The sequence below is a fragment of the Symphalangus syndactylus genome, chromosome 2 (assembly GCF_028878055.3).
Source record: "Symphalangus syndactylus isolate Jambi chromosome 2, NHGRI_mSymSyn1-v2.1_pri, whole genome shotgun sequence".
Taxonomy (NCBI): domain Eukaryota; kingdom Metazoa; phylum Chordata; class Mammalia; order Primates; family Hylobatidae; genus Symphalangus; species Symphalangus syndactylus.
In genome coordinates, this window is record NC_072424.2 from 31,820,285 (window position 1) to 31,839,812 (window position 19,528).

A 19,528-nucleotide genomic window follows, 5' to 3' on the forward strand; every position below is an offset into this window, starting at 1 on the left:
CATGGCTTCTGTAGGAAATATTACTTTCCTGGGACTACAGTTGCACACCACCATGCCCAGCTAATTTTGGGGTTTTTTGTTTGTTTGTTTTCTTTTGTTTTTGGTAGAGACAGGGTTTTGTCACATTGCCCAGGCTGGTTTCAAACTCCTCGGCTCAAGCAAGCCACCTGCCTTGGCCTCCCAAAGTGCTGGGATTACAGGTGTGAGCCACTGCGCCAGCCCCTGTTTTTGTTCCTACTGAAATAGGCAGTAAGAGTTCTGCATTAGAAGGTACAACACCCAAGCCTCTGGTAACCATGACTGGGGAGAAGATGCGAGGAGGAGAAATGGGGAATGACCCTACCCCATCCCTCAGCTCCACTCTATTCCATAAATATGCATGCAGTGTGGCTACAGAGAGATTATCTAGAAACATAAACATGACCCCTCATCCTCAGTGGAACCTCAGACCTTACAGTCACACAAAGACATATACTACATGAATAGACAGGTACACACATGTACACCCACACACAGTCCACATTTGGGGCACTAATGCTTGGTATTAGTTCCCTTGATATCCAGAGTCCTACAGTGAGAGGGTAGAGGTTCCAAGAAACATAAGATGAGACCTTAGAATAGAGCACTGGAAGAAAGTGGCTCGTGCGTGCCTAGGGGTTTCCGTGAGACACACAGAAAGACGGATTTCTGAAGCTCAGAGTGAAAGGAACAGTGAATAGCACAAAAACCTAAGACTAGGACTGACCACCTTTGCAGACCAGGCCAAAGCAGCAAAAGAAAACAACAAAACAAAAAACTCTACCTTAAATGGATAAAGTGCCTTGGCTGCAAGAGCAAAATAAGCAATAAGCAGACCCTCTCCAGCTCTATCCCCTGTTGATACACATTCTCTTTACTTTGCCAAGTTTTTATTCCTCAAGATAAACCTGAAGGCCAAGCTGCCAGAGATGAATTACAAAGCGCAGCTCTTTGCTCAAGTGGCATTTGATAATGCCAAGCAGTCGGGGGCCAATAAAGTCACCACTTCTGCAAATCAAATGAACCAGCTCCCAAACATGCATAACCCTGCGCTGGTACCCTTGCCAGAAGAGGGAGAGGGTAGGAAGGAAAATGGGCAATGAAACTACTGGAATAGGTAACATTTTTATTCCTTCTGCCCTTATTGTCACCTTTTAGAGTGTTGAATGGCTAAGACAGGGTCATTTGTCATTTCTGGGAATGATATAGAGGAAAGGCCAGTATGACTTTGTGAAATCCTGATTTACATAATTTAATTTTTTAAAGAACTGGCAGTTTATTCATATTTAAGTATATAACAGCTTCTTGAACATATGCAAAACCAATATGGAGTTCCCTGGTGGGCAGCCCTTGCAGAGCTGGTGTAGTGAATTACTAAATATTATTTGTAATTAACACACTGCTGTTGGGAGGTAGAGTGCTCCTGGAGCTTATGCCTTCCACATTTGTTGAGGTTAGACAATGCACAAGAAATTGTTCTGGCTGCTATTGATTGCCCAGAATGCACCTTGTTTCCTGAGTATAACAGTTCAAAATATTCCTCTCCACAACTCATTTATACCATTTAGTTGTTTAACATGCTTGTTGTTTCAAAAGAGTACAAATTTGGCCCAACTATAAATTATCCCAGATAACAGATCAGCAGGTACACACTAATGAGGTCTGACTGTCAAAAGCAAAGGCAAAATGTGTGTCTTCTGTCGATTGAAACCCAACCTCTTAGAATTGACAAATTCAAGCTGTATTTGTTGAAACAATGTTGGAAGTCAGGCAGATCTGGGTGTGAATCTCAACCTTCTGTGATTTCAGTTTCTTCATCTGTAGAATTGGGGTAAAAGCTGCAGGTGCAGGTTTGTAGTGAGTATTGGAGGTTTTGTAAATAAAGTACTGCACATAATGCTTGGTGTTTGGCAAGATCTGAAGAGGTGACAGCTATTGCTTCACTAATCTGCTTAAAAATTTTTCGTGTTATAAAGGACCCAAGTTATGTAGGTTCAGATATGCTTGTTAGCCTGCTCACTTACTCCGTAGGTGTGTTCCAGAAAGCCACCAAGTCAAAGTGTCTATTTCCTCATCCTCAAAATGTGGCTAATGATAATTATTCCGTGGTTATTCTGAGTATTAAATGAGGTAATATACATGCAGCATTGGAATGCATTCCTCAACATGTTTCAGTCCTTTTCCTCATTGCCCTCCAGTTTTCCTGGGTTGTTACAATTGCAAGCAGGGTAAAATATGCATGAATGTGTTTGATAAACTCCAAAACACAAGAAAAATAGAATGCACAATTACTTGCTTTTGCAATATTTTGACAACTTACTAATTATTGCTTCTTACCTAACATATAGAAGAGAGAAGACAATCATATTTTCAGAGCCAAATAATTAATAGCATCTATTTAGTCTGAAAACAACCATGTTATAAAAACAAAGTAGGGAGTATTGGATGATTTAGGGAAACCGCCATTTATTTAAATTTAAAAGCTGTCCTCTTAGGTTCAGTGTATTCTGGTGGCTTAACAGAGAGATCTTACACAGAAATAAAGCGACAGTAATTGGTTCAGGAGCTTTAACTGACCTCTTTCAACTGCTCATGCCTGCAGATAGCTTGATAATTGGGGTAGGCGTTAAGAGCATGAGCTGTGAAGCCAGAGAGTTGTGGGTTAATAATCCCGAGTCTGATACTTACTGTGTGCCCTTGGGCAGTGTGACCTTAGTTAAGTCACTTTGTTTGGATGAGCCTGAGCTTTCTTCATCTGTAAAACAGAATAAACGATACCAAAGAGGAGTGTTTTAAGGATTAAGTGACATCAAGTATTTGAGACTCTGGGTGCTACGCTAGCAAACAATAAAAGTAGCCCCTATTTATTATTACTTACCAAGCAAGAGAGCTGAAACCATGAGAATTTATCTCTTGGCAACTGCAGGCTCCTGTCAGCCTATGTTAGGGGTAATAAGGAGCCCCTATCAAACTCTTGTTGTGACCCCCATATGATAAGGATCACCAATCTGTTGTTGTTTGTCCAGTAGCCTGGGAAGTCATTATACCTTGAGCGTCACCTCCTTCCCCCATCGTCAACCCTTCTTTCCTCCAAGACAAGTGCTCTCAGCTGACTCTGACAGCCTTCTTTTCTTTTTTAAAGTAAACAAATGTATCCCTTCTCAAATTGATGTATTTTTCAGCCATGTCAATTTTTCCCAGGTAGCAGGGATAAAGGGAATGTTCTTGGCTAACAAGAAGATTGACAACCAAGTGAAGACTTTCATCACATATAACAAAGGCAGAGACTGGCGTTTGCTGCAGGCGCCGGACACGGATCTAAGGGGGGACCCCGTGCACTGCTTGCTGGTGAGTCTTCATATTGAAGCAGAATGCCTCACACAGTAGAGGGATGGAAATGGATATTTAGCAGAGGATGAGGATAGTTCTGGGACTTTTGCTCAGTTGATGAACAAAAGGGAGCGGGGAAGGGCGTGAAGGCAAAGGGTGTAGAAAACTCACAGCATTGCCTAGTGTGATGTGCCAAAGAGATGGGAGAACATGGGCATATTTCTTGTGCCCTTCCAGGATCCTTGGTTCCCGCCCAAGCTCTGATGAGGGCCTCAAATGGTAGTTTGAGGGAGAATATGACAGTTTCTATCCCTGGTGAGGATACACACTGAGCAACATACTTTCTCATGAGTAACCTGTTACAGAACTAATGATACATAAATTCAGCTGTAGAGTTGATGAAGTGAATGCAGAGTCGTGTAGGTGTATTTTCCTGTGGAGATGTTTAATCATATTTTCAGAGGAGTTTATGCCTCAAAAAAGGTAAGAACCACTGATTTATACTCTTATTGGTATTCTTTATAATATGTTCTCTTCATTTATGTCTTATTCCGTAAAACTGAAGTTGGCAAACTATAGCCTGTGGGAAAAATATGGCCCACCACTTGTTTTTCTAAATAGGGTTTTATTGGAACACAGTCATGCTTATTCATTCATGTATTGTCAATGGCTGCTTTCACTCTACAAAGGCAGAATTGAGCAGTCATGAGAGAGACTGGTGAACAAAGGCCAAGGTATTTATTTTCTGTATCATGAAAAAAAAGCCTGATATTTATTATCTGGCCCTTTACAAAGGTTTACTGACCCCTACTTTAAAGTATGACTTTCTTTTAGTTGTCTTACATTTGTGCAGTGTATAGATTAGTATGAATTTATTTTTATATTTGATATATGATGGCATCCAAAAGGAGGATCAAAGATGAATCCTGCTTTCAAGGAGTTTGCAGTCTACTTGGCTACTTGAATGTGACTAGATTAATAAATGGAAGATTGCAGGGCCACATCTTATTCCTCTTAGTAGCTCTGATGCCTGCCCCAATTTTGGTACCGAGTGAATGCAGAAGGAGGTGAGGAAGAGGCAAACTGCAAATTGCAAACATTATTAATACTATCAATGTCTGTAAAACACTTCAGAAGTTGTGTCTAAATTTAGAAAAAGGAGAGCTGATTGTGTAAGCCTAGAGGGAGGACCACTTCATCTGAGTAAGAAGGGTTCGTAGGGGAGGAGTGTGTGTGTGTGTATGAACTACACGTATATAGTTATTCACACTCTTCATGCGGTTCTGACTTTGATGTTATCCGCACTCAGCTTGCTTCCTTCCATCCCATAAAGTCTGGACAGTCACTTTGCAGGTTCATCTCTCATAGCTAGCTGTAGGTGGGTCACCCTCCTAGTTGAGAAGATGCCAGCAGCCATAGCTTGACCTTATTAGTTGCAGAGGATATCACAGTTGTCACTGTGCATCAGGGAAGCAGTCTAAAATTCACCCTCCCACTCAGCTTCTATCCTTATTACTGGCAATTTACAGGGGGAAAAAGCCAGTTGTTACAGTAAGTGCACAATGCCAGTGACAGAGTAAGTAAATGTAGCAGCTATTTATTGAATACCTACTCTACACAAGGCACAGTTCGGTGGCATTTTGAAAAACAGGGCCACTTTCCTAGTTCAGCTATAGCCAAGTTGGAGCATAGTGCTGCTTAACCAAAGATGCATGGGATATGCCAGTTCCTTAAGCTGGTCTCTACTCTGCACTTTGGAGATTAAATGCCTGTGAGAGAGAATTAACCATGTCACCTAAATGGGCTTGCCTGGAGACTCTGGCATCATAAATGAATGATTAAAAATGGCTTTTAAGTGCTTAGCAAGGTATCCCCTGCTTAACACCCAACCCAGTGTCAGAAACTCTTATTGTTGTATTTCCAAAATATAAATGTAGTATCACCTTACTTCCCCATCACCACTGGGACTGCCCTAATCCAAGCCAGCATTGTTGCTCACCTGATCCACAGTGACAGGCTTCTGACTGGTTCTCCCACTTTTACTTGGCAATCAGTTCTCTAGACAGCAGCCAATGGGACCACTTTTTTAAAGAATCAACTTTATTTTGAGGTAAAATATACATACATACCGAGTTTAAGAGTATAGTTCAATGAAGTTTGACAGATATCTATGTATACCGATATAACCATTACTACAATCAAGACAACATTTCCATTGCCCTAGAAAATACCTTTGTGCCTCTTTGCAGTTAGAACCCACACTCTCAGCCCAGCGCAACTAATGATCCACTTTATTTTACTATATATTAGATTGCTGTTTTTTAAAATTGTGTGTAAATGTTATCAACTTGAACTTTTGAAAAATCAGATCATATCCCTTCTTTCCTTAAACCTTCTAATGGCTTCTAATACATGTAGAATAAATAAAAATACTATATCATGAGCGATGAGGCCCCATGTGATCTGGCCCCTGTGTAGTTATCCTCTCTGGTCTCCAGCCTCTCCCTCCTCCCTTTCTTCTTTATATGCAAGCCAGGGTGGAGGAGGAGTGTTTCTTTGCGTACCGTGAACTCACCATGTTCATGTATGTCTTAGGGTCTTTGCATTTGTTATTATTTCTCTTAAAATGTCCTTCTCTTTGTCTGGCTTCTTCTTGGCCTTCCGATCATTGCTTCATTATCTTAATTTTAGAGAACTTTCTTGAGCATCCCCTAAAGTTGTAATTGTCTTAACTCTTTTTTTCTTCATGGTCCTTATTGTTATCTGAAATGAGCAGGTGTACTGCTTAATTTTCTTGTCCGTCTTGCCTGCTGAAGTGTGGGCTTCATGAACCTAGGGACGGTGCCTGTCTTTTTGACCATTCCAAAGAATCAACTCCAGGAATCATACCTGCCATGTGGTAGGGGCTCAACCCATGTGGGAGGGGCTCAACATTAGGGGTGCCAACTTGGGAGTATGCACTCCATCGAAAGGTATCGTGACAGTTTCGCATTTGGATTTTAATGGAAGCCGTTGATTCCCTCTGAGAGTCCACTGGAGGATTTGTCACATTGTCTACCTTCTGAAGCTCATGGGCTCAAGTGGAACCCAAAGTTAACAAAAGCAGGAAGCTCATTAAGATAGAAGAAAGAGGGATTATTGGGATACAGATGTATGGAACTCAGGAGTCTTCCAGCCTTCCTTCTTTGTTAACCCTGTTGTTTAATGTAGTTTCAACCCGAGCTTCAGAAAGCAGGCTGCAGGTGAGAAGGGGAAAATGACAAAGGGAAACAGGGAGGAGAGACCAAAATCACTTTACAAAGATCTGCCAAAGGCACTAAATAGGAAAGAAAATCTTTGAGCTACAGCAGACAAAGACTGTTAAAAACCTTCTTTAGGCTTGGGAGCTGGTGGCAGAGATGAGATAAAAAGCGATTTTAGATTGTGAGTACTTGGAAAGTGACAGTGTCACTGAAAGCACAGCCTAGTGATTAGAAAAGAGATTTTTCCAGCAGGGCTGTTACAGATGTGGAATAAGTTCAGAATTACAGCCCGAATGCAGTGTTCCTGGTAAAAATGTATGCTATGGAAATAAAACATCTAGGGTAATTTGGGCTATATTTTTAGGACTTTTAGACTGATTGCCTGGAAGGCCCAGCTGGGATTTCTTTCCTCTGAAGACTGCATTGTACAATTAGATAGAATATTACAGGTCATGGTCCACCTGCCTCCAGTGCATCAGGATTGGGCTCCCAAGAGGCAAGATGTGAGCTGAACTGAGCCTGTGACAAATCCTTGGGCCCTTAGGGAAAGCACAGTGTTTCATGGAAAGAGGTGCTGACTTTGTGGATTCATCTGGCAGTTTTCTTTTCTTTTCTGTTTTTTTGAGACTGAATCTCACTCTGTCGCCCTGGCTGGAGGGCAGTGGCACGATCTCAGCTCACTGCAACCTCTGCCTCCTGGGTTCAAGTGATTCTCCTGCCTCGGCCTCCCGAGTAGATGGGATTACAGGTGTGTGCCACTATGCCAAGCTAATTTTTGTATTTTTAGTAGAGACAGGGTTTCACCATGTTGGTTGGCCAGGATGGTCTTGATCTCTTGACCTCGTGATCTGCCCGCCTTGGCTTCCCAAAGTGCTGGGATTACAGGCGTGAGCCACCGCGCCCGGCCTATCTGGCAGTTTTCTACTGGAGCTGAGCAGGCAGCTACCCCAGGAGAATCTGTTTTTCACCTTTCTTCCATTGGAGAATCTGTTTTTCACCTTTCTTCCATTGTCTGTGACTCTATATATTTTGCTGATTTGGGCTGGAGCTGAATTCCCCATACCCAGCCAGTTGATCCAGGGGCGTCCTTCCTGTTTGCTGTTGACTCTTTATTGAAGATGTAATAAATTTGCGTTCCAAGTCAGGGAAAGAAATTACACAAATGAGTATGTATTTCGGGAGGGAGAGTGTTGGGGATACTATTTGGGAGCTTGTTCTTTACAAAAGCTCTGATCTGTCTTTTCAGTACAATATGCAGATTAGATACCATGGAGATAAAGGTACCATGAAAATAGGATCTAAAGGCAGTTGATACAGAGGCTGAGGAGAAAGAATTGGGATTTGAAGCTGGTTGACCCTTAAGTAATATAACAGCTTTTAAAGTTGATTTCTTACATGGTGGGGAAATGTATTCCATTATATGGTAATTCCCCATTGGGATCCACAATGCTAGAAACACAGCAGATAATTAATGGATCACCTGGAGAACATTATGCTAAGTGAAATAAGCCGGGCACAAAAAGACCAAGTCTGCATTTCTCCCTTGTATGTGGAACCTAAAACAATCAAACTCATAGAAGCGGAGACAGAATGGTAGTCACTGGAGGCTAGAAGTCAGGGGAAATAGGGAGATATTGGTCAAAGGGTACAATGTTTCAGTTAGACAAGAGGAGTAAATGATAAATATTTGAAGTAAACAATAATAACGGATCAGTTAAATTCAGCAGACATTTATTGAACACTTGCAATAGCCAAAGTATTTTGTTGGTTAAAAGAATCAGGCAAAGAAATGTAACTAGTAACTAGTAACTAGAGGTCCACTTATGGGTTTCAGGGGTTTGCAGACTCCCTGAAATTAAGTGAAAAACTCTGTACACTTGTCTGTGTGCACTTTTTCTTGGTCTTTAGTTTGCATCAGATCCCCAAACTTTGTACCTGACCCAGAAAAGATTGCAGACTAACGGTCTAGTTGCTCCTAGAATTTACCAATTGATAATATGCCATGGCCTGTGACTATGTGTAAGGATGCAAAGGGCAGCTTCCAAGCATGTGTGCTGGTCGTTCTGTCCTCTGTAGGTCAGCTGCTGGCATTGGTGGTTTGGGTGTACATTTCCATATTTTCTTAATGTGGAAAGGTCAGGAAAATGGAGAACTGCTTTTGGAACAGGCTGTGCTTTGACTGTGTTGACTTGGAGATAACTATTGTGACTATTAGCATATGTAGATACTCAGCACATATTTGCTAATGAGAGAAAAGAAGGCAGAAGACAAGAGAAAGGAAGAGAGGGGCCTATGATGTGCCCCCAGCCTGGGCAAAATGTGCATAAGGACTGGAGAGCTTTGTCCTGTGTCCTCCAGAAACTTGGAGGGGTTTGATAAGCATTAGGATAAAATATACTAATATAAACTATATTAATTGTTTATGACTTAACTTGGACAAACGTCCAAAACTCGTCAGTACAACAGCTTAAGTTAAAAAAGTGAAGATGAATCACTTCACAACGTTTTTTCCATAAACCTTTGTGTAGACTATGTAACTTCCTTGAAGAAAATGAAAGAAAAAAAGCCACAGAATATTTTCCTTATACCAGCTGGGGGCAATCCAGTACCACAAATGTGAGAGTGGAGAAAAAAGTGCACCAAAAGATCATTTCTAATGTTGCTGTTACTGAGTGAACTGGTGTCTTTTTTTCTCAGATTAATGTATCTCAGCCCTCTGAAAGCCATAGCAACAGAGGCATGCTGAGGTAGCCAATGGAAAAATGACATCTTTCCTTTGTTCTTGTTTTTTGTTTTTTTGTTGTTGTTGTTGTTTTTGTTTGTTTGTTTTGGTTTTGTATTAGAGATGGAGTCTTGCTCTGTCACCCAGGCTGGAGTGCAGTGGTGTGATCTCCGCCTCCCGGGTTCAAGTGATTCTCCTGCCTCAGCCTCCTGAGTAGCTGGGACTACAGGTGCTCGCCACCATGCCTGGCTAACTTTTGTATTTTTAGTAGAGACAGCGTTTCACCATGTTGGCCAGGTTGGTCTCGAACTCCTGACCTCAAGTGATCCACCTACCTTGGCCTCCTGAAGTGCTGGGATTACAGGCATGAGCCACCATGCCTGGCCTGACATCTTTCCTTTGTGATGGCAATTGCCCCTTACCAAATAATCCTTAGGTCAGGTAGCAAATAACTTGCAAAATCTTCCAGCAGTGGCAAGCAACTGGCTTAAGATTGCAAGTTGGGTGCTCTCCTGGCTAGGGATGTCCTCTCTTTGGTGGTGCAGAAAGTCCTCTGTTAAGCTCATATGTCTAGGGATAATCCACAAGCAGTAGTCTACTTCCTGGAATGCCACACAGATGCTCACAACATTATTCAGATTATGTGGTTGATAATCCAGCCCACATACTCCTGGCATTGCTCTAAGTAAAATAGTAAAGTGATATCTTTCATGTCCTAACAAAAAAGCATTACTTGATATTGCAAGCTTCTGTTTATTATCTTGTTTAGATTCTATGCTAGGTTTCACAAAAGATGCAAAGCAGTACTTAATCAGTTATCTTTTTTTTTTTTTTTTTTTTTTTTTGAGACGGAGTCTCGCTCTGACGCCTAGGCAGGAGTGCAGTGGCGCAATCTCGGCTCACTGCAAGCCCCGCCTCCCGGGTTCACGCCATTCTCCTGCCTCAGCCTCTCCGAGTAGCTGGGACTACAGGCGCCCGCCACCACGCCCGGCTAATTTTTTTTTGTATTTTTAGTAGAGACGGGGTTTCACGGTGGTCTCGATCTCCTGACCTTGTGATCCGCCCGCCTCGGCCTCCCAAAGTGCTGGGATTACAAGCGTGAGCCACCGCGCCCGGCCTCAGTTATCTCTATTTATAGAGTATATGCTTAGAGGGATATAACTGTATATACCTGAAATAGATAATACAAGATTGTGCATAGTGAAATAAATTGTTGTAGATTAGAGGAGAGGAGACCCTGATAGGCTGCAGTTATCAGGAAGACTTTCATGGAAAACTGGTTTTGCACTCCTGGTTTACCCTGTCTTACATCATCTGAGTGTTGTACTATGCTGTTCTGGAACATCCACAGCATTTAATTATACCTGTTCTAATCTTCCTCTTGGACAAATAAAAGCCAAGAGTCTAGGCCTGATATTTCTTCTAATAGGGGCTGTCTTCTTTACTCTTATAGAACGTTATAAAGTCAAAATTCCTTTTTTTGAAAGCTTTACGTGAAATTTTTATGCAAAACCGATCATTTGTTACTGTTAGTGCACCTTGAGAGTTTTACTTTGTTGGTAGTAAAGAAAATATCCAATTGTGATCTGCTGTTTTATTTCACCAGCGTTCTGGCTCTTTTTATTTCTGAGTTTCATTTTCACTTTGTCATTTACTCCATCCTATATAAATTTAATCATTGTATCTGTAGGTGTCTGAATGTCTGCTGGCTGAAACTTACAGAGCAGAATAAAAGTAATAACAGAGATACATTGGTAATTCCAGAAACTCAAGTTGATAAGATTAGAAAGTAATCTTCCTGAGATATGAAAAGAAATGTGGGTTCAAACACAAACTTATATTTTTTGACAACTCAGTACAAGAACTATTTTAAACAAAATTCATATGAGATTTATTATCCTTTTTTCTTGAAAACTGTTGATATTTCAATCAGATAACTTGAATGAGGTTTCTGCACAAACAAGTCCCTTACATTTTCACTTAAATTTTTACTACTAGTACGTTTTGTCTACAAGTATGACTTTTATATGGAATAATTCTGATTCTGATAATACCCTGGTAGAGATACTGGGTCACTTTTCTGGCAGGTGTTTGGATAATTTCACATACTTTTTCTATGCAGCTGAGACCAAGGTCTCAAATGGAGAATGACTAAGAGATACCAACCTACTTTTTTCAAAATCCTCCCAGCTTGACTTGACCTTCTCTCCTGGCTTCGTATCCTATTTCTCCTCTTCAGTCTTTTCTGATGACATACTGTGCTGCTCAGCTTTTCTGCCTCTTTTTCTTTATTATTGCTATTACTCAGGCTTGAAATATTCTTTAACCTCTTGAACATCTACCTACTGTTCACAGCCTATCCATCTTTGCTTCAGGCACTGTTTTCTTTTTGGAGTCATTCATGATTCAAAGTTCAGCATAGTCTCTCCACCTTCTAGAATCTCATACTATTTTGTCTCTTCATTTTTTATGGCTGTTAAAATATTCTCTTTTTATGCTAATTAATAGAAGGATCTCATGCCCTCTATATAAATTTTAAGCTCTGTAATGACAAAGACCAAATTATATTATACCTAAAATAACGGTGGTCTTTACTAACTTGAAGGCTGTTTTACACTTAGTGGACACTAGATATTTGGGGGATGAAAGATGTTAGGTAGGTATAGATACAATGGGTGGTTGGAGTGGTGCATGGATGTATGATAAATGGGATGGTTGGTTAGATGGATGGATGATCGGATTCTGAGCTTCAAATTACCATTTTGATTATGTGATTTTTGTGGCACTTATTATTTCTCTTTTCAGCCCTATTGCTCACTACACCTTCACCTGAAGGTCTCTGAGAATCCCTACACATCAGGGATCATTGCTAGCAAAGACACAGCTCCAAGCATCATAGTGGCATCAGGTAAGAAGCTTGCCTGGTTTGCTGGCTGTGGTAAATAGTGTTTATTTTAAGAAGCTAGATATCTGTACTTGGAACTTAATGAGCAAGCTGAAAATATTTTTGAAAGGCACCTAAACCACTGGCCCTGAAGCAAGTCTGCAGAAAACCCCTGCACAGACAGAATGCTTGCAGTCAAAATCTTTCTCAGGCAATGCACGTGCCAATATAGTCCATTGTTGCTTTTGCAGAAAGTTCTTTTCACTAATGGCACCGTTCTCTTTCTAGGTAATATAGGTTCTGAATTGTCAGACACTGACATCAGCATGTTTGTCTCTTCAGATGCAGGGAACACCTGGAGACAGGTAAGAAAATACCCTGGGTCAAATCGCTGAAGTTTAAGTAACATAAAAATTGCCCAGCTTGGTTCAAATCTGGGAACTTTTTCAGCAGTACTACACATAAATCCTAATGACTGTGAATATGTTTATTTTTCCTTTTTTATATAAAAGTCTTAAATCTTGGAGTGTAGCAAATATTTATGGAATTTGATTTTTTATTATTTAATAAAGATGTTCCTTATTCAGAGCTTGTATGTAAGGATGTTTATAAGTCACAATGAAACCAAATTAAGTCTGACTAAATTTTTCCCACAGATGAAAACCAGAATTCCTAAGGGTTTATCATATAGGGAATATGCAGCCTTAAGGGTAGATTACATATCTAATGCTGAGTTGGCTCCATAAATTCCCCTTGCCTTGAAGTCAGAATAGGAAGGAATGCAGATATAGAAATGGCCATTACCCAGGTGGTGTTCTGAGATGTTTAAATCTCATGTGCAAAAGACAGAGTAATAACCATCAGGATGCATATGTTAGAGAAAGTAGAAATGGAATACTTTAAACGTGTGTGTTTAGCTTAAGTGCTTCCTGCCTTTCTTCTGAATGAAAATTAGATACCCATAGCTTACAAAACAGGCATTTAATGAGGTTTAGCAATCTTAACAAGATATGCGCCTAATGCATGGTTGTTATACTTCAATAAATATGTTTTAATAACCTACTGACGTTTAATTATCATACAATAACTAGCACTGTAAATTGAAATCTAATGCACAGGTAATCACACTTAGCGATGAGAGCACTCTGCTTTAAATTTTAGACAGAGGTGTCCACATTACGTTCCAATTGCCATTTCTTAGCTTCAGACCCTTTATAGATCCTCAGTGGGATTCTGATATTTTGAGCAGAGGAGGAAGGGAAGAAATTTGCATAAGAAACCCAATAGCAATTGATCTTGGAGGTGTGTAGAAACCTGGACTATTCTAAATAAACCTCCTCTGGAGAATAGAGAGCCAGGATCTCATTTTCTTCTTTCCAACACCCCAAACAAGGCAAAGAAGTCTTTATTTCTGTAGTCTTTGGTTGCATCTTGGGTATATGAAGTAAACAAAGTGGAAGAAGATTGTCTGTAATGTAACTCCAGGCAAGGCTACACTAATAATCTGACTGAGAAAACAGCATGCATCTTATACAGAAAGGATCTAGAGATTGTTTCCATTATGTCTCCATTTGACTTCAAATTTCTTTCTCTACATTTGGAAAAAGACCCAATGACACATGTACCCAAAGATGACGACAGAACTCACCATGATTTTGGTGGAACATCTATTAATTAAACAAGAACAGTTTTCTTTGATAACAGTTGTAACTTCAAAAAAATAAGATCTGGAAAGGGCACTGTAATGCAGCAAGTCCAAGCTCCATCCATTACTGTATGCATGATCTCAGGCAAGTTACCACATCTCTCTAAACCTTAGATTTCTTATTTATGAAAATGAGACTGTTGGAGTAAATGATCTCTAAGGTTCCCTCTGTCTAGAGATGTATAATATATGACAGTTCACCAATATTCTGACACCATCATAACTGGGAATCAATAGAAATTACCATGAAAATGAAGGAATCTAAGCATGAACCCATAAATATTCATTGTTCAAATTTATTTTATATACACCTAAAATTATTTTGTGTAACACCAATGGTACAGTAGCCCATATTGGGAAGAACTGTTCTATAGCTTTATTTTCCCAAAGATTTAGGGAAACCTATTTTTATCACGGGAAGGATTTTTGTTCTCATGTGAAGACTGATTCTCTGAAGCCTGGGTATGTGTGGATGTGGATGTGTGTCCATGTATGTGTTTTCCTCATCCAGATCTTTGAAGAAGAGCACAGTGTTTTGTACCTGGATCAAGGTGGAGTCCTGGTTGCTATGAAACACACGTCTCTCCCAATTCGACATCTTTGGTAAGGGCACCAGCTGCCTGTGAGATCTGCACCTGATGGTCCTGCACTGCTAAGATCACTCTAGGAGTCAGGCTATCAAACTGTGTCTGTTTTTGTAATAAATCTGTTACCAAAATGCCGAGGTTTGGTTCAGGTCCTGTTACCCACCGCACAAAAAGCCAGTCCACTGAGAGAACAAATATTGCCAGGGAAGAAAGCTTTAACTGGGTGCTACAGCCAAGGATATGGGCAATCAGTCCCAAGTCCATCTCTGTGATGACTAAAATTAGGAGTTTATATAGAGGGAAGAAATGTAACCAGGTGTGGGAAAAGAGGAATTAGGGAGGGGTAAAAAAAGAGGAGGTAAGGAAGAGGAAGTGGTCAACAGGAAGCAAGCTGTCAATTAGGCAATCATGATGGGTAAGTAGTCTGGCTTCTTATTGTCCAGATGCCTTTATCTGGTAAGTTTCAGCTCCTTGATACTACCTGGGAGGCCTGATGGTTAGTTTCCTGAGAGAAGAACTCAGATAAGACAAATGTAACTTTCTCAAGTTTTAAGACAAGGAGGATCAATTTCTGTGTTTATTCGAAGAAACCATAAACATCAGTACTATGGGACAGTTGGGTCAGTTTCAGAATGTCAAGGTCTACTAGAACAGTGGAGGTAGGAAAGGGAGAGCGACACAGAGAGACAGAGAGATTGCATTATACTTTGCAAGTGTGACGATACTTTCACCCTCACACCCTCACCAGTATATTCTTCTCTCAGCATGATTACAGGTAGAACAATGTTCATGATCAGGTATAGTCTCTGAATAGCTTGACTTCTTGCAGTCACCTTTCCCAAATAACATCTCCTGGAGTTTAATATCTGTATTCATTTTTACATTCCACACAGAGATGATCAGCTCATGACAGTTCTGCTCCAGTCTCATTTCTCCTGATCTTGCTTTCTTATTTTTCTTTTTTGAGGTGATATTCCACAATTCTGCCTGTGCATGTCCCACAGATGGATGTATAAGGACTAACTTCCAGAGGAGTTATCAATAGGCTCTTTCAACTGTGTTTTTGAAAGTGGTTCTCTCCATATATGAGTTTATCCAAAATCAAAAGCCTGGCTTTCCTTCTACTGTTAGTTAGTTTGAAGACTGAAGGGAAAGCTGCAAAAGAGAGAGAAAAAAAAAAGGCTAAGCTTGGGCAAGGGCATCCATAAAGAAACGCAGAGCAAAGAAAAGGTCCTGGGTGACCATCTTAGTTCATTTGGGCTGCTATAACAAAATACCATAAGCTGGGTGGCATAGAAACAACAGAAATTAATTTCTCATAGTTCTGGAGGTTGAGATGTCCAGTATCAAAGTGCTGGCAGATTCAGTGTCTGATGAGGGCTCCACTTTTGGGTTTATAGATGGCACCATTTTGCTGTATATTCACATGGGGAAGGGCAAGGCACTTCTTTTTTTTTTTTTTTTTTTTTTTTTTTTTTTTTGAGACGGAGTCTCGCTGTCGCCCAGGCCAGCCTCCAGGTGCAGTGGCGCAATCTCGGCTCACTGCAAGCTCCCGGGTTCACGCCATTCTCCTGCCTAAGCCTCTCCGAGTAGCTGGGACTACAGGCGCCCGCCAGCACGCTCGTCTAATTTTTTTGTAGTTTTAGTAGAGACGGGGTTTCACCGTGGTCTCGATCTCCTGACCTCGTGATCCGCCCGCCTCGGCCTCCCAAAGTGCTGGGATTACAAGCGTGAGCCACCGCGCCCGGCCAGGGCAAGGCATTTCTCTGAGGCCTCTTTTATAAGATCACTAATTCCTTTCATGGGTGGTCCGCCCTTAGGATCTAATCACCTCCCAATGTCTCCACCTTCTAATATCATCACATTGGTAATTAGATGTTCAACATTTGAATTTTAGAGAGGATACAAGCATTTAGACCATTCCAGTGACCACCAGGATTGAAGAATTATCTACTCTTGCTTTCAAGAGCCTATCCTGTACTCATTCATTCAGTGAGGTCAACCAGGATTTATAGTTGTAAGAAGGACACACTGAGGACTTGGTCACTTGGGGATGGGTTGGTTGAAATCTAAGTAAGTCTTACAAGGTCATCACTCTTCAGGATCACCTGTAAGACTTGTTAGACAGTAGAGAGGTTTTGGACAGGGTCAAGAGCTTGAGGTCTAAGATATAATAAAATATCCAAACTTTCAACAATGTTATAAAAGACTTACAGTTATTCTCATTTAATGTGGCTCTCCTTTTATTGATGTTTTAATACATCTGTGTCCTGATGGCTTGGCTAACTGTATTTCTACTTTCTGATATAATTAAGAATACTTATTCGTATGAAAGGCTCATTTTGACAAAGTCTTAGCTACTTTTAAAATGTATTATCTCTGGGTTGAGAGTATCTTTCCTTTGAAATGACATTTTTTTTTTTCCTTTGGAGATCCGATGACTGATATTTTTTATATCATTAGGTTGAGTTTTGATGAAGGGAGATCTTGGAGCAAATACAGTTTCACATCTATTCCACTTTTTGTGGATGGGGTTCTGGGTGAGCCTGGAGAAGAGACTCTCATCATGACGTAAGTTGAAAACTATGATGTGGTCCAGCCTTCACAGAAAAGAGTAATCCACAAAAATGTTTTATAGCTAAGCCTGTTTGATTTGCAGCTGTTATGTTCAAGGTTGTTGCATCTTACTGCAAGAGTGCACAGCAAATAGGGAAGAAAAATGTGGGCAGCTATTTTCTTGGTTCTTTGATAGTTTTTAGGAGACCCAGACTGAGGCGCTTGGAGAAATTAGAAGTGATGATTTCAATAGGAAATAAAGCTGTACATTTAAAACTTTAATAATAAAGAACGTGGATATGTAGAAAATCTCAGGTATATAGGAATGAGTTCACTTTAAGTCACAACATAGAGTTTCATCAAAATGCCATAAAGCATTGTATTTTTCCCTGGCTCTTTACCTAACCCAATTGTGAGGCATATTAGGAAAACCGTGAGAACAGTCTGTTCTTGTGAATTTGCATTTATACTCATTTTTGTCTGGAATGTAATTATCATTAATTTGTGAAAGATTAATGACCCTGCCTATGGGTTTCAATACGTGGACTTTGAATTTCAAGTAGGAAACTGTAATAGTTCCTTCCTTTGGAAAACTGGACATGGAAAATAGAAAAGGAAGGTTGTAAAGTAGTTGATCTGGTCATCAATGAAAACTTTCAAGCCAAAGTCAATACTTGGTAAGCTTTCTAATTCTCTCCCCTACCACTACTACTTTTTTTTTTTTTTTTTTTTTTTTTTTTTTTTTTTTTTTTTTTTTTTTTGAGACGGAGTCTTACTCTGTCATCCAGGCTGGAGTGCAGTGGCGTGATCTCGGCTCATTGCAGGCTCCGCCTCCTGGGTTCATGCCATTCTCCTGCCTTAGCCTCCCGAGTAGCTAGGACTACAGGCACCCACCACTACGCCCGGCTAATTTTTTTTTCTTTTTCTTTTTTTTTTTTTTTTTAGTAGAGACGGGGATTCACCATGTTAGCCAGGATGGTCTCGATCTCCTGACCTTGTGATCCACCTGCCTCGGCCTCCCAAAGTACTGGGATTACAGGCGTGAGCCACCACGCCTGGCCTACCACTTCTACTTTTTAATGGTAGAAAACAACAATAAAAATCTAATATGCCTAATAGCTACACTTTCCTCAATGAGAAACATAGCTAAATTAGCAATGCGTTCCATAATTTGTCTTTCTTCGATTTTTGTATTTTCAAAACAGATTTTAAAAAACTGACCCAACAGGCCACTTCATGGCTTTTCTTCAAACCTATGGTTGGTAATTCAAACATCTCAGTAAATACTTAAGTCTCTCTGCGTAAAGAGAGTAGAATGTGCAATGTAGGAAACCATTATTAGTACTTGGTTCTGCTGATCACGTTCACTAGGGGCTGGTGGGAAGGTAAAATAGCATGGAAACCATGGGAACTATGTACATTAGCAAGATAACCTAGAAGTCTAATCTTGGACTACACAGAATACAGCATTTACAATTGTTTTTCTCAACCATATTTTCCCAACCAATCCTGTGGCACAATATGTACAAGTGGGCTCTTGAATTAAACACTCTGGGTCTGGTTCTACCTGTTATTATGACTTGATTTTGTTTTTTGCAATGTTAACAAAACTCATTGAATCTCATATTACCTATCTGTGAAGTGCATCCAGTAATAGTACCCTCCTCGGCCAGGCATGGTGGCTCACGCCTGTAATCCAGCACTTTGGGAGGCCAAGGTGGGCGGATCATGAGGTCAGGAGATCGAGACCATCCTGGCCAACATGGTGGAACCCCATCTCTACTAAAAATACAAAAAGTTAGCTGGGTGTGGTGGCTCGTGCCTGTAATCTCAGCTAGTCAGGAGGCTGAGGCAGGAGAATTGCTTGAACCAGGGAGTCAGGGGTTGTAGTGAGCTGAGATCACACCACTGCACTCCAGCCTGGTGGCAGAGCGAGACTCCGTCTCAAAAAAAAAAAAAAAAAAAAGGTACCCTCTTCGTGAATGCGTTTTGAGGATTAAATGATAGGATTCGTGTAATGTGCTTAGCCCAGTGAACACTCCACAAATGCTCTCTGTTGTTATTACTCATTACATTGTTATCGTTGTAATTATTTTTATCACCATGAACTCTGTAGAGTGTTTGGACACTTCAGCCACCGCTCTGAATGGCAGCTGGTCAAAGTAGACTACAAGTCCATTTTTGATAGACGGTGTGCCGAAGAGGACTACAGACCCTGGCAGCTGCACAGCCAGGTAGGCGGAAAAGAACTGAGACTAAGGCCTGGGCAGGAAGCATGAGTGGTGTTGGGGGAAAGCTAGTTGCTAAGGTATAGGAACTAGGATGCTCTAGGCCACAATGTCCATCTACTGTTTTCTTACACATTTGTGTTCCACAGCAGTGAACAAAGTCACCATTAATAGCTTGTTGTGAAGTCCTTTCTGTTTTCATTGTGCTGGGATATAATGAGATAAAATTCGAATGTGCTTGGCTTAGGCTTACAAC

General features: G+C 40.6%; 1 protein-coding gene across 9 annotated transcripts in view; it reads left to right on the top strand.

The window, feature by feature from the left end:
* SORCS1 (sortilin related VPS10 domain containing receptor 1) overlaps positions 1 to 19,528 on the top strand; it is a 608,941-nt gene that overhangs the window by 490,572 nt on the left and 98,841 nt on the right. For all 9 annotated transcript variants that reach the window (XR_010115734.1, XM_055249851.2, XM_055249858.2 and 6 more), the window contains exons 10-15: positions 3,220 to 3,366; positions 12,118 to 12,220; positions 12,485 to 12,561; positions 14,413 to 14,504; positions 16,952 to 17,059; positions 19,161 to 19,278. Coding sequence is in view for 8 of the 9 variants with exons in the window: in XM_055249851.2 (XP_055105826.2) it covers positions 3,220 to 3,366; positions 12,118 to 12,220; positions 12,485 to 12,561; positions 14,413 to 14,504; positions 16,952 to 17,059; positions 19,161 to 19,278 (645 nt within the window). In the remaining variant the exon portion in view is untranslated. The remainder of the gene's footprint in view (positions 1 to 3,219; positions 3,367 to 12,117; positions 12,221 to 12,484; positions 12,562 to 14,412; positions 14,505 to 16,951; positions 17,060 to 19,160; positions 19,279 to 19,528) is intronic.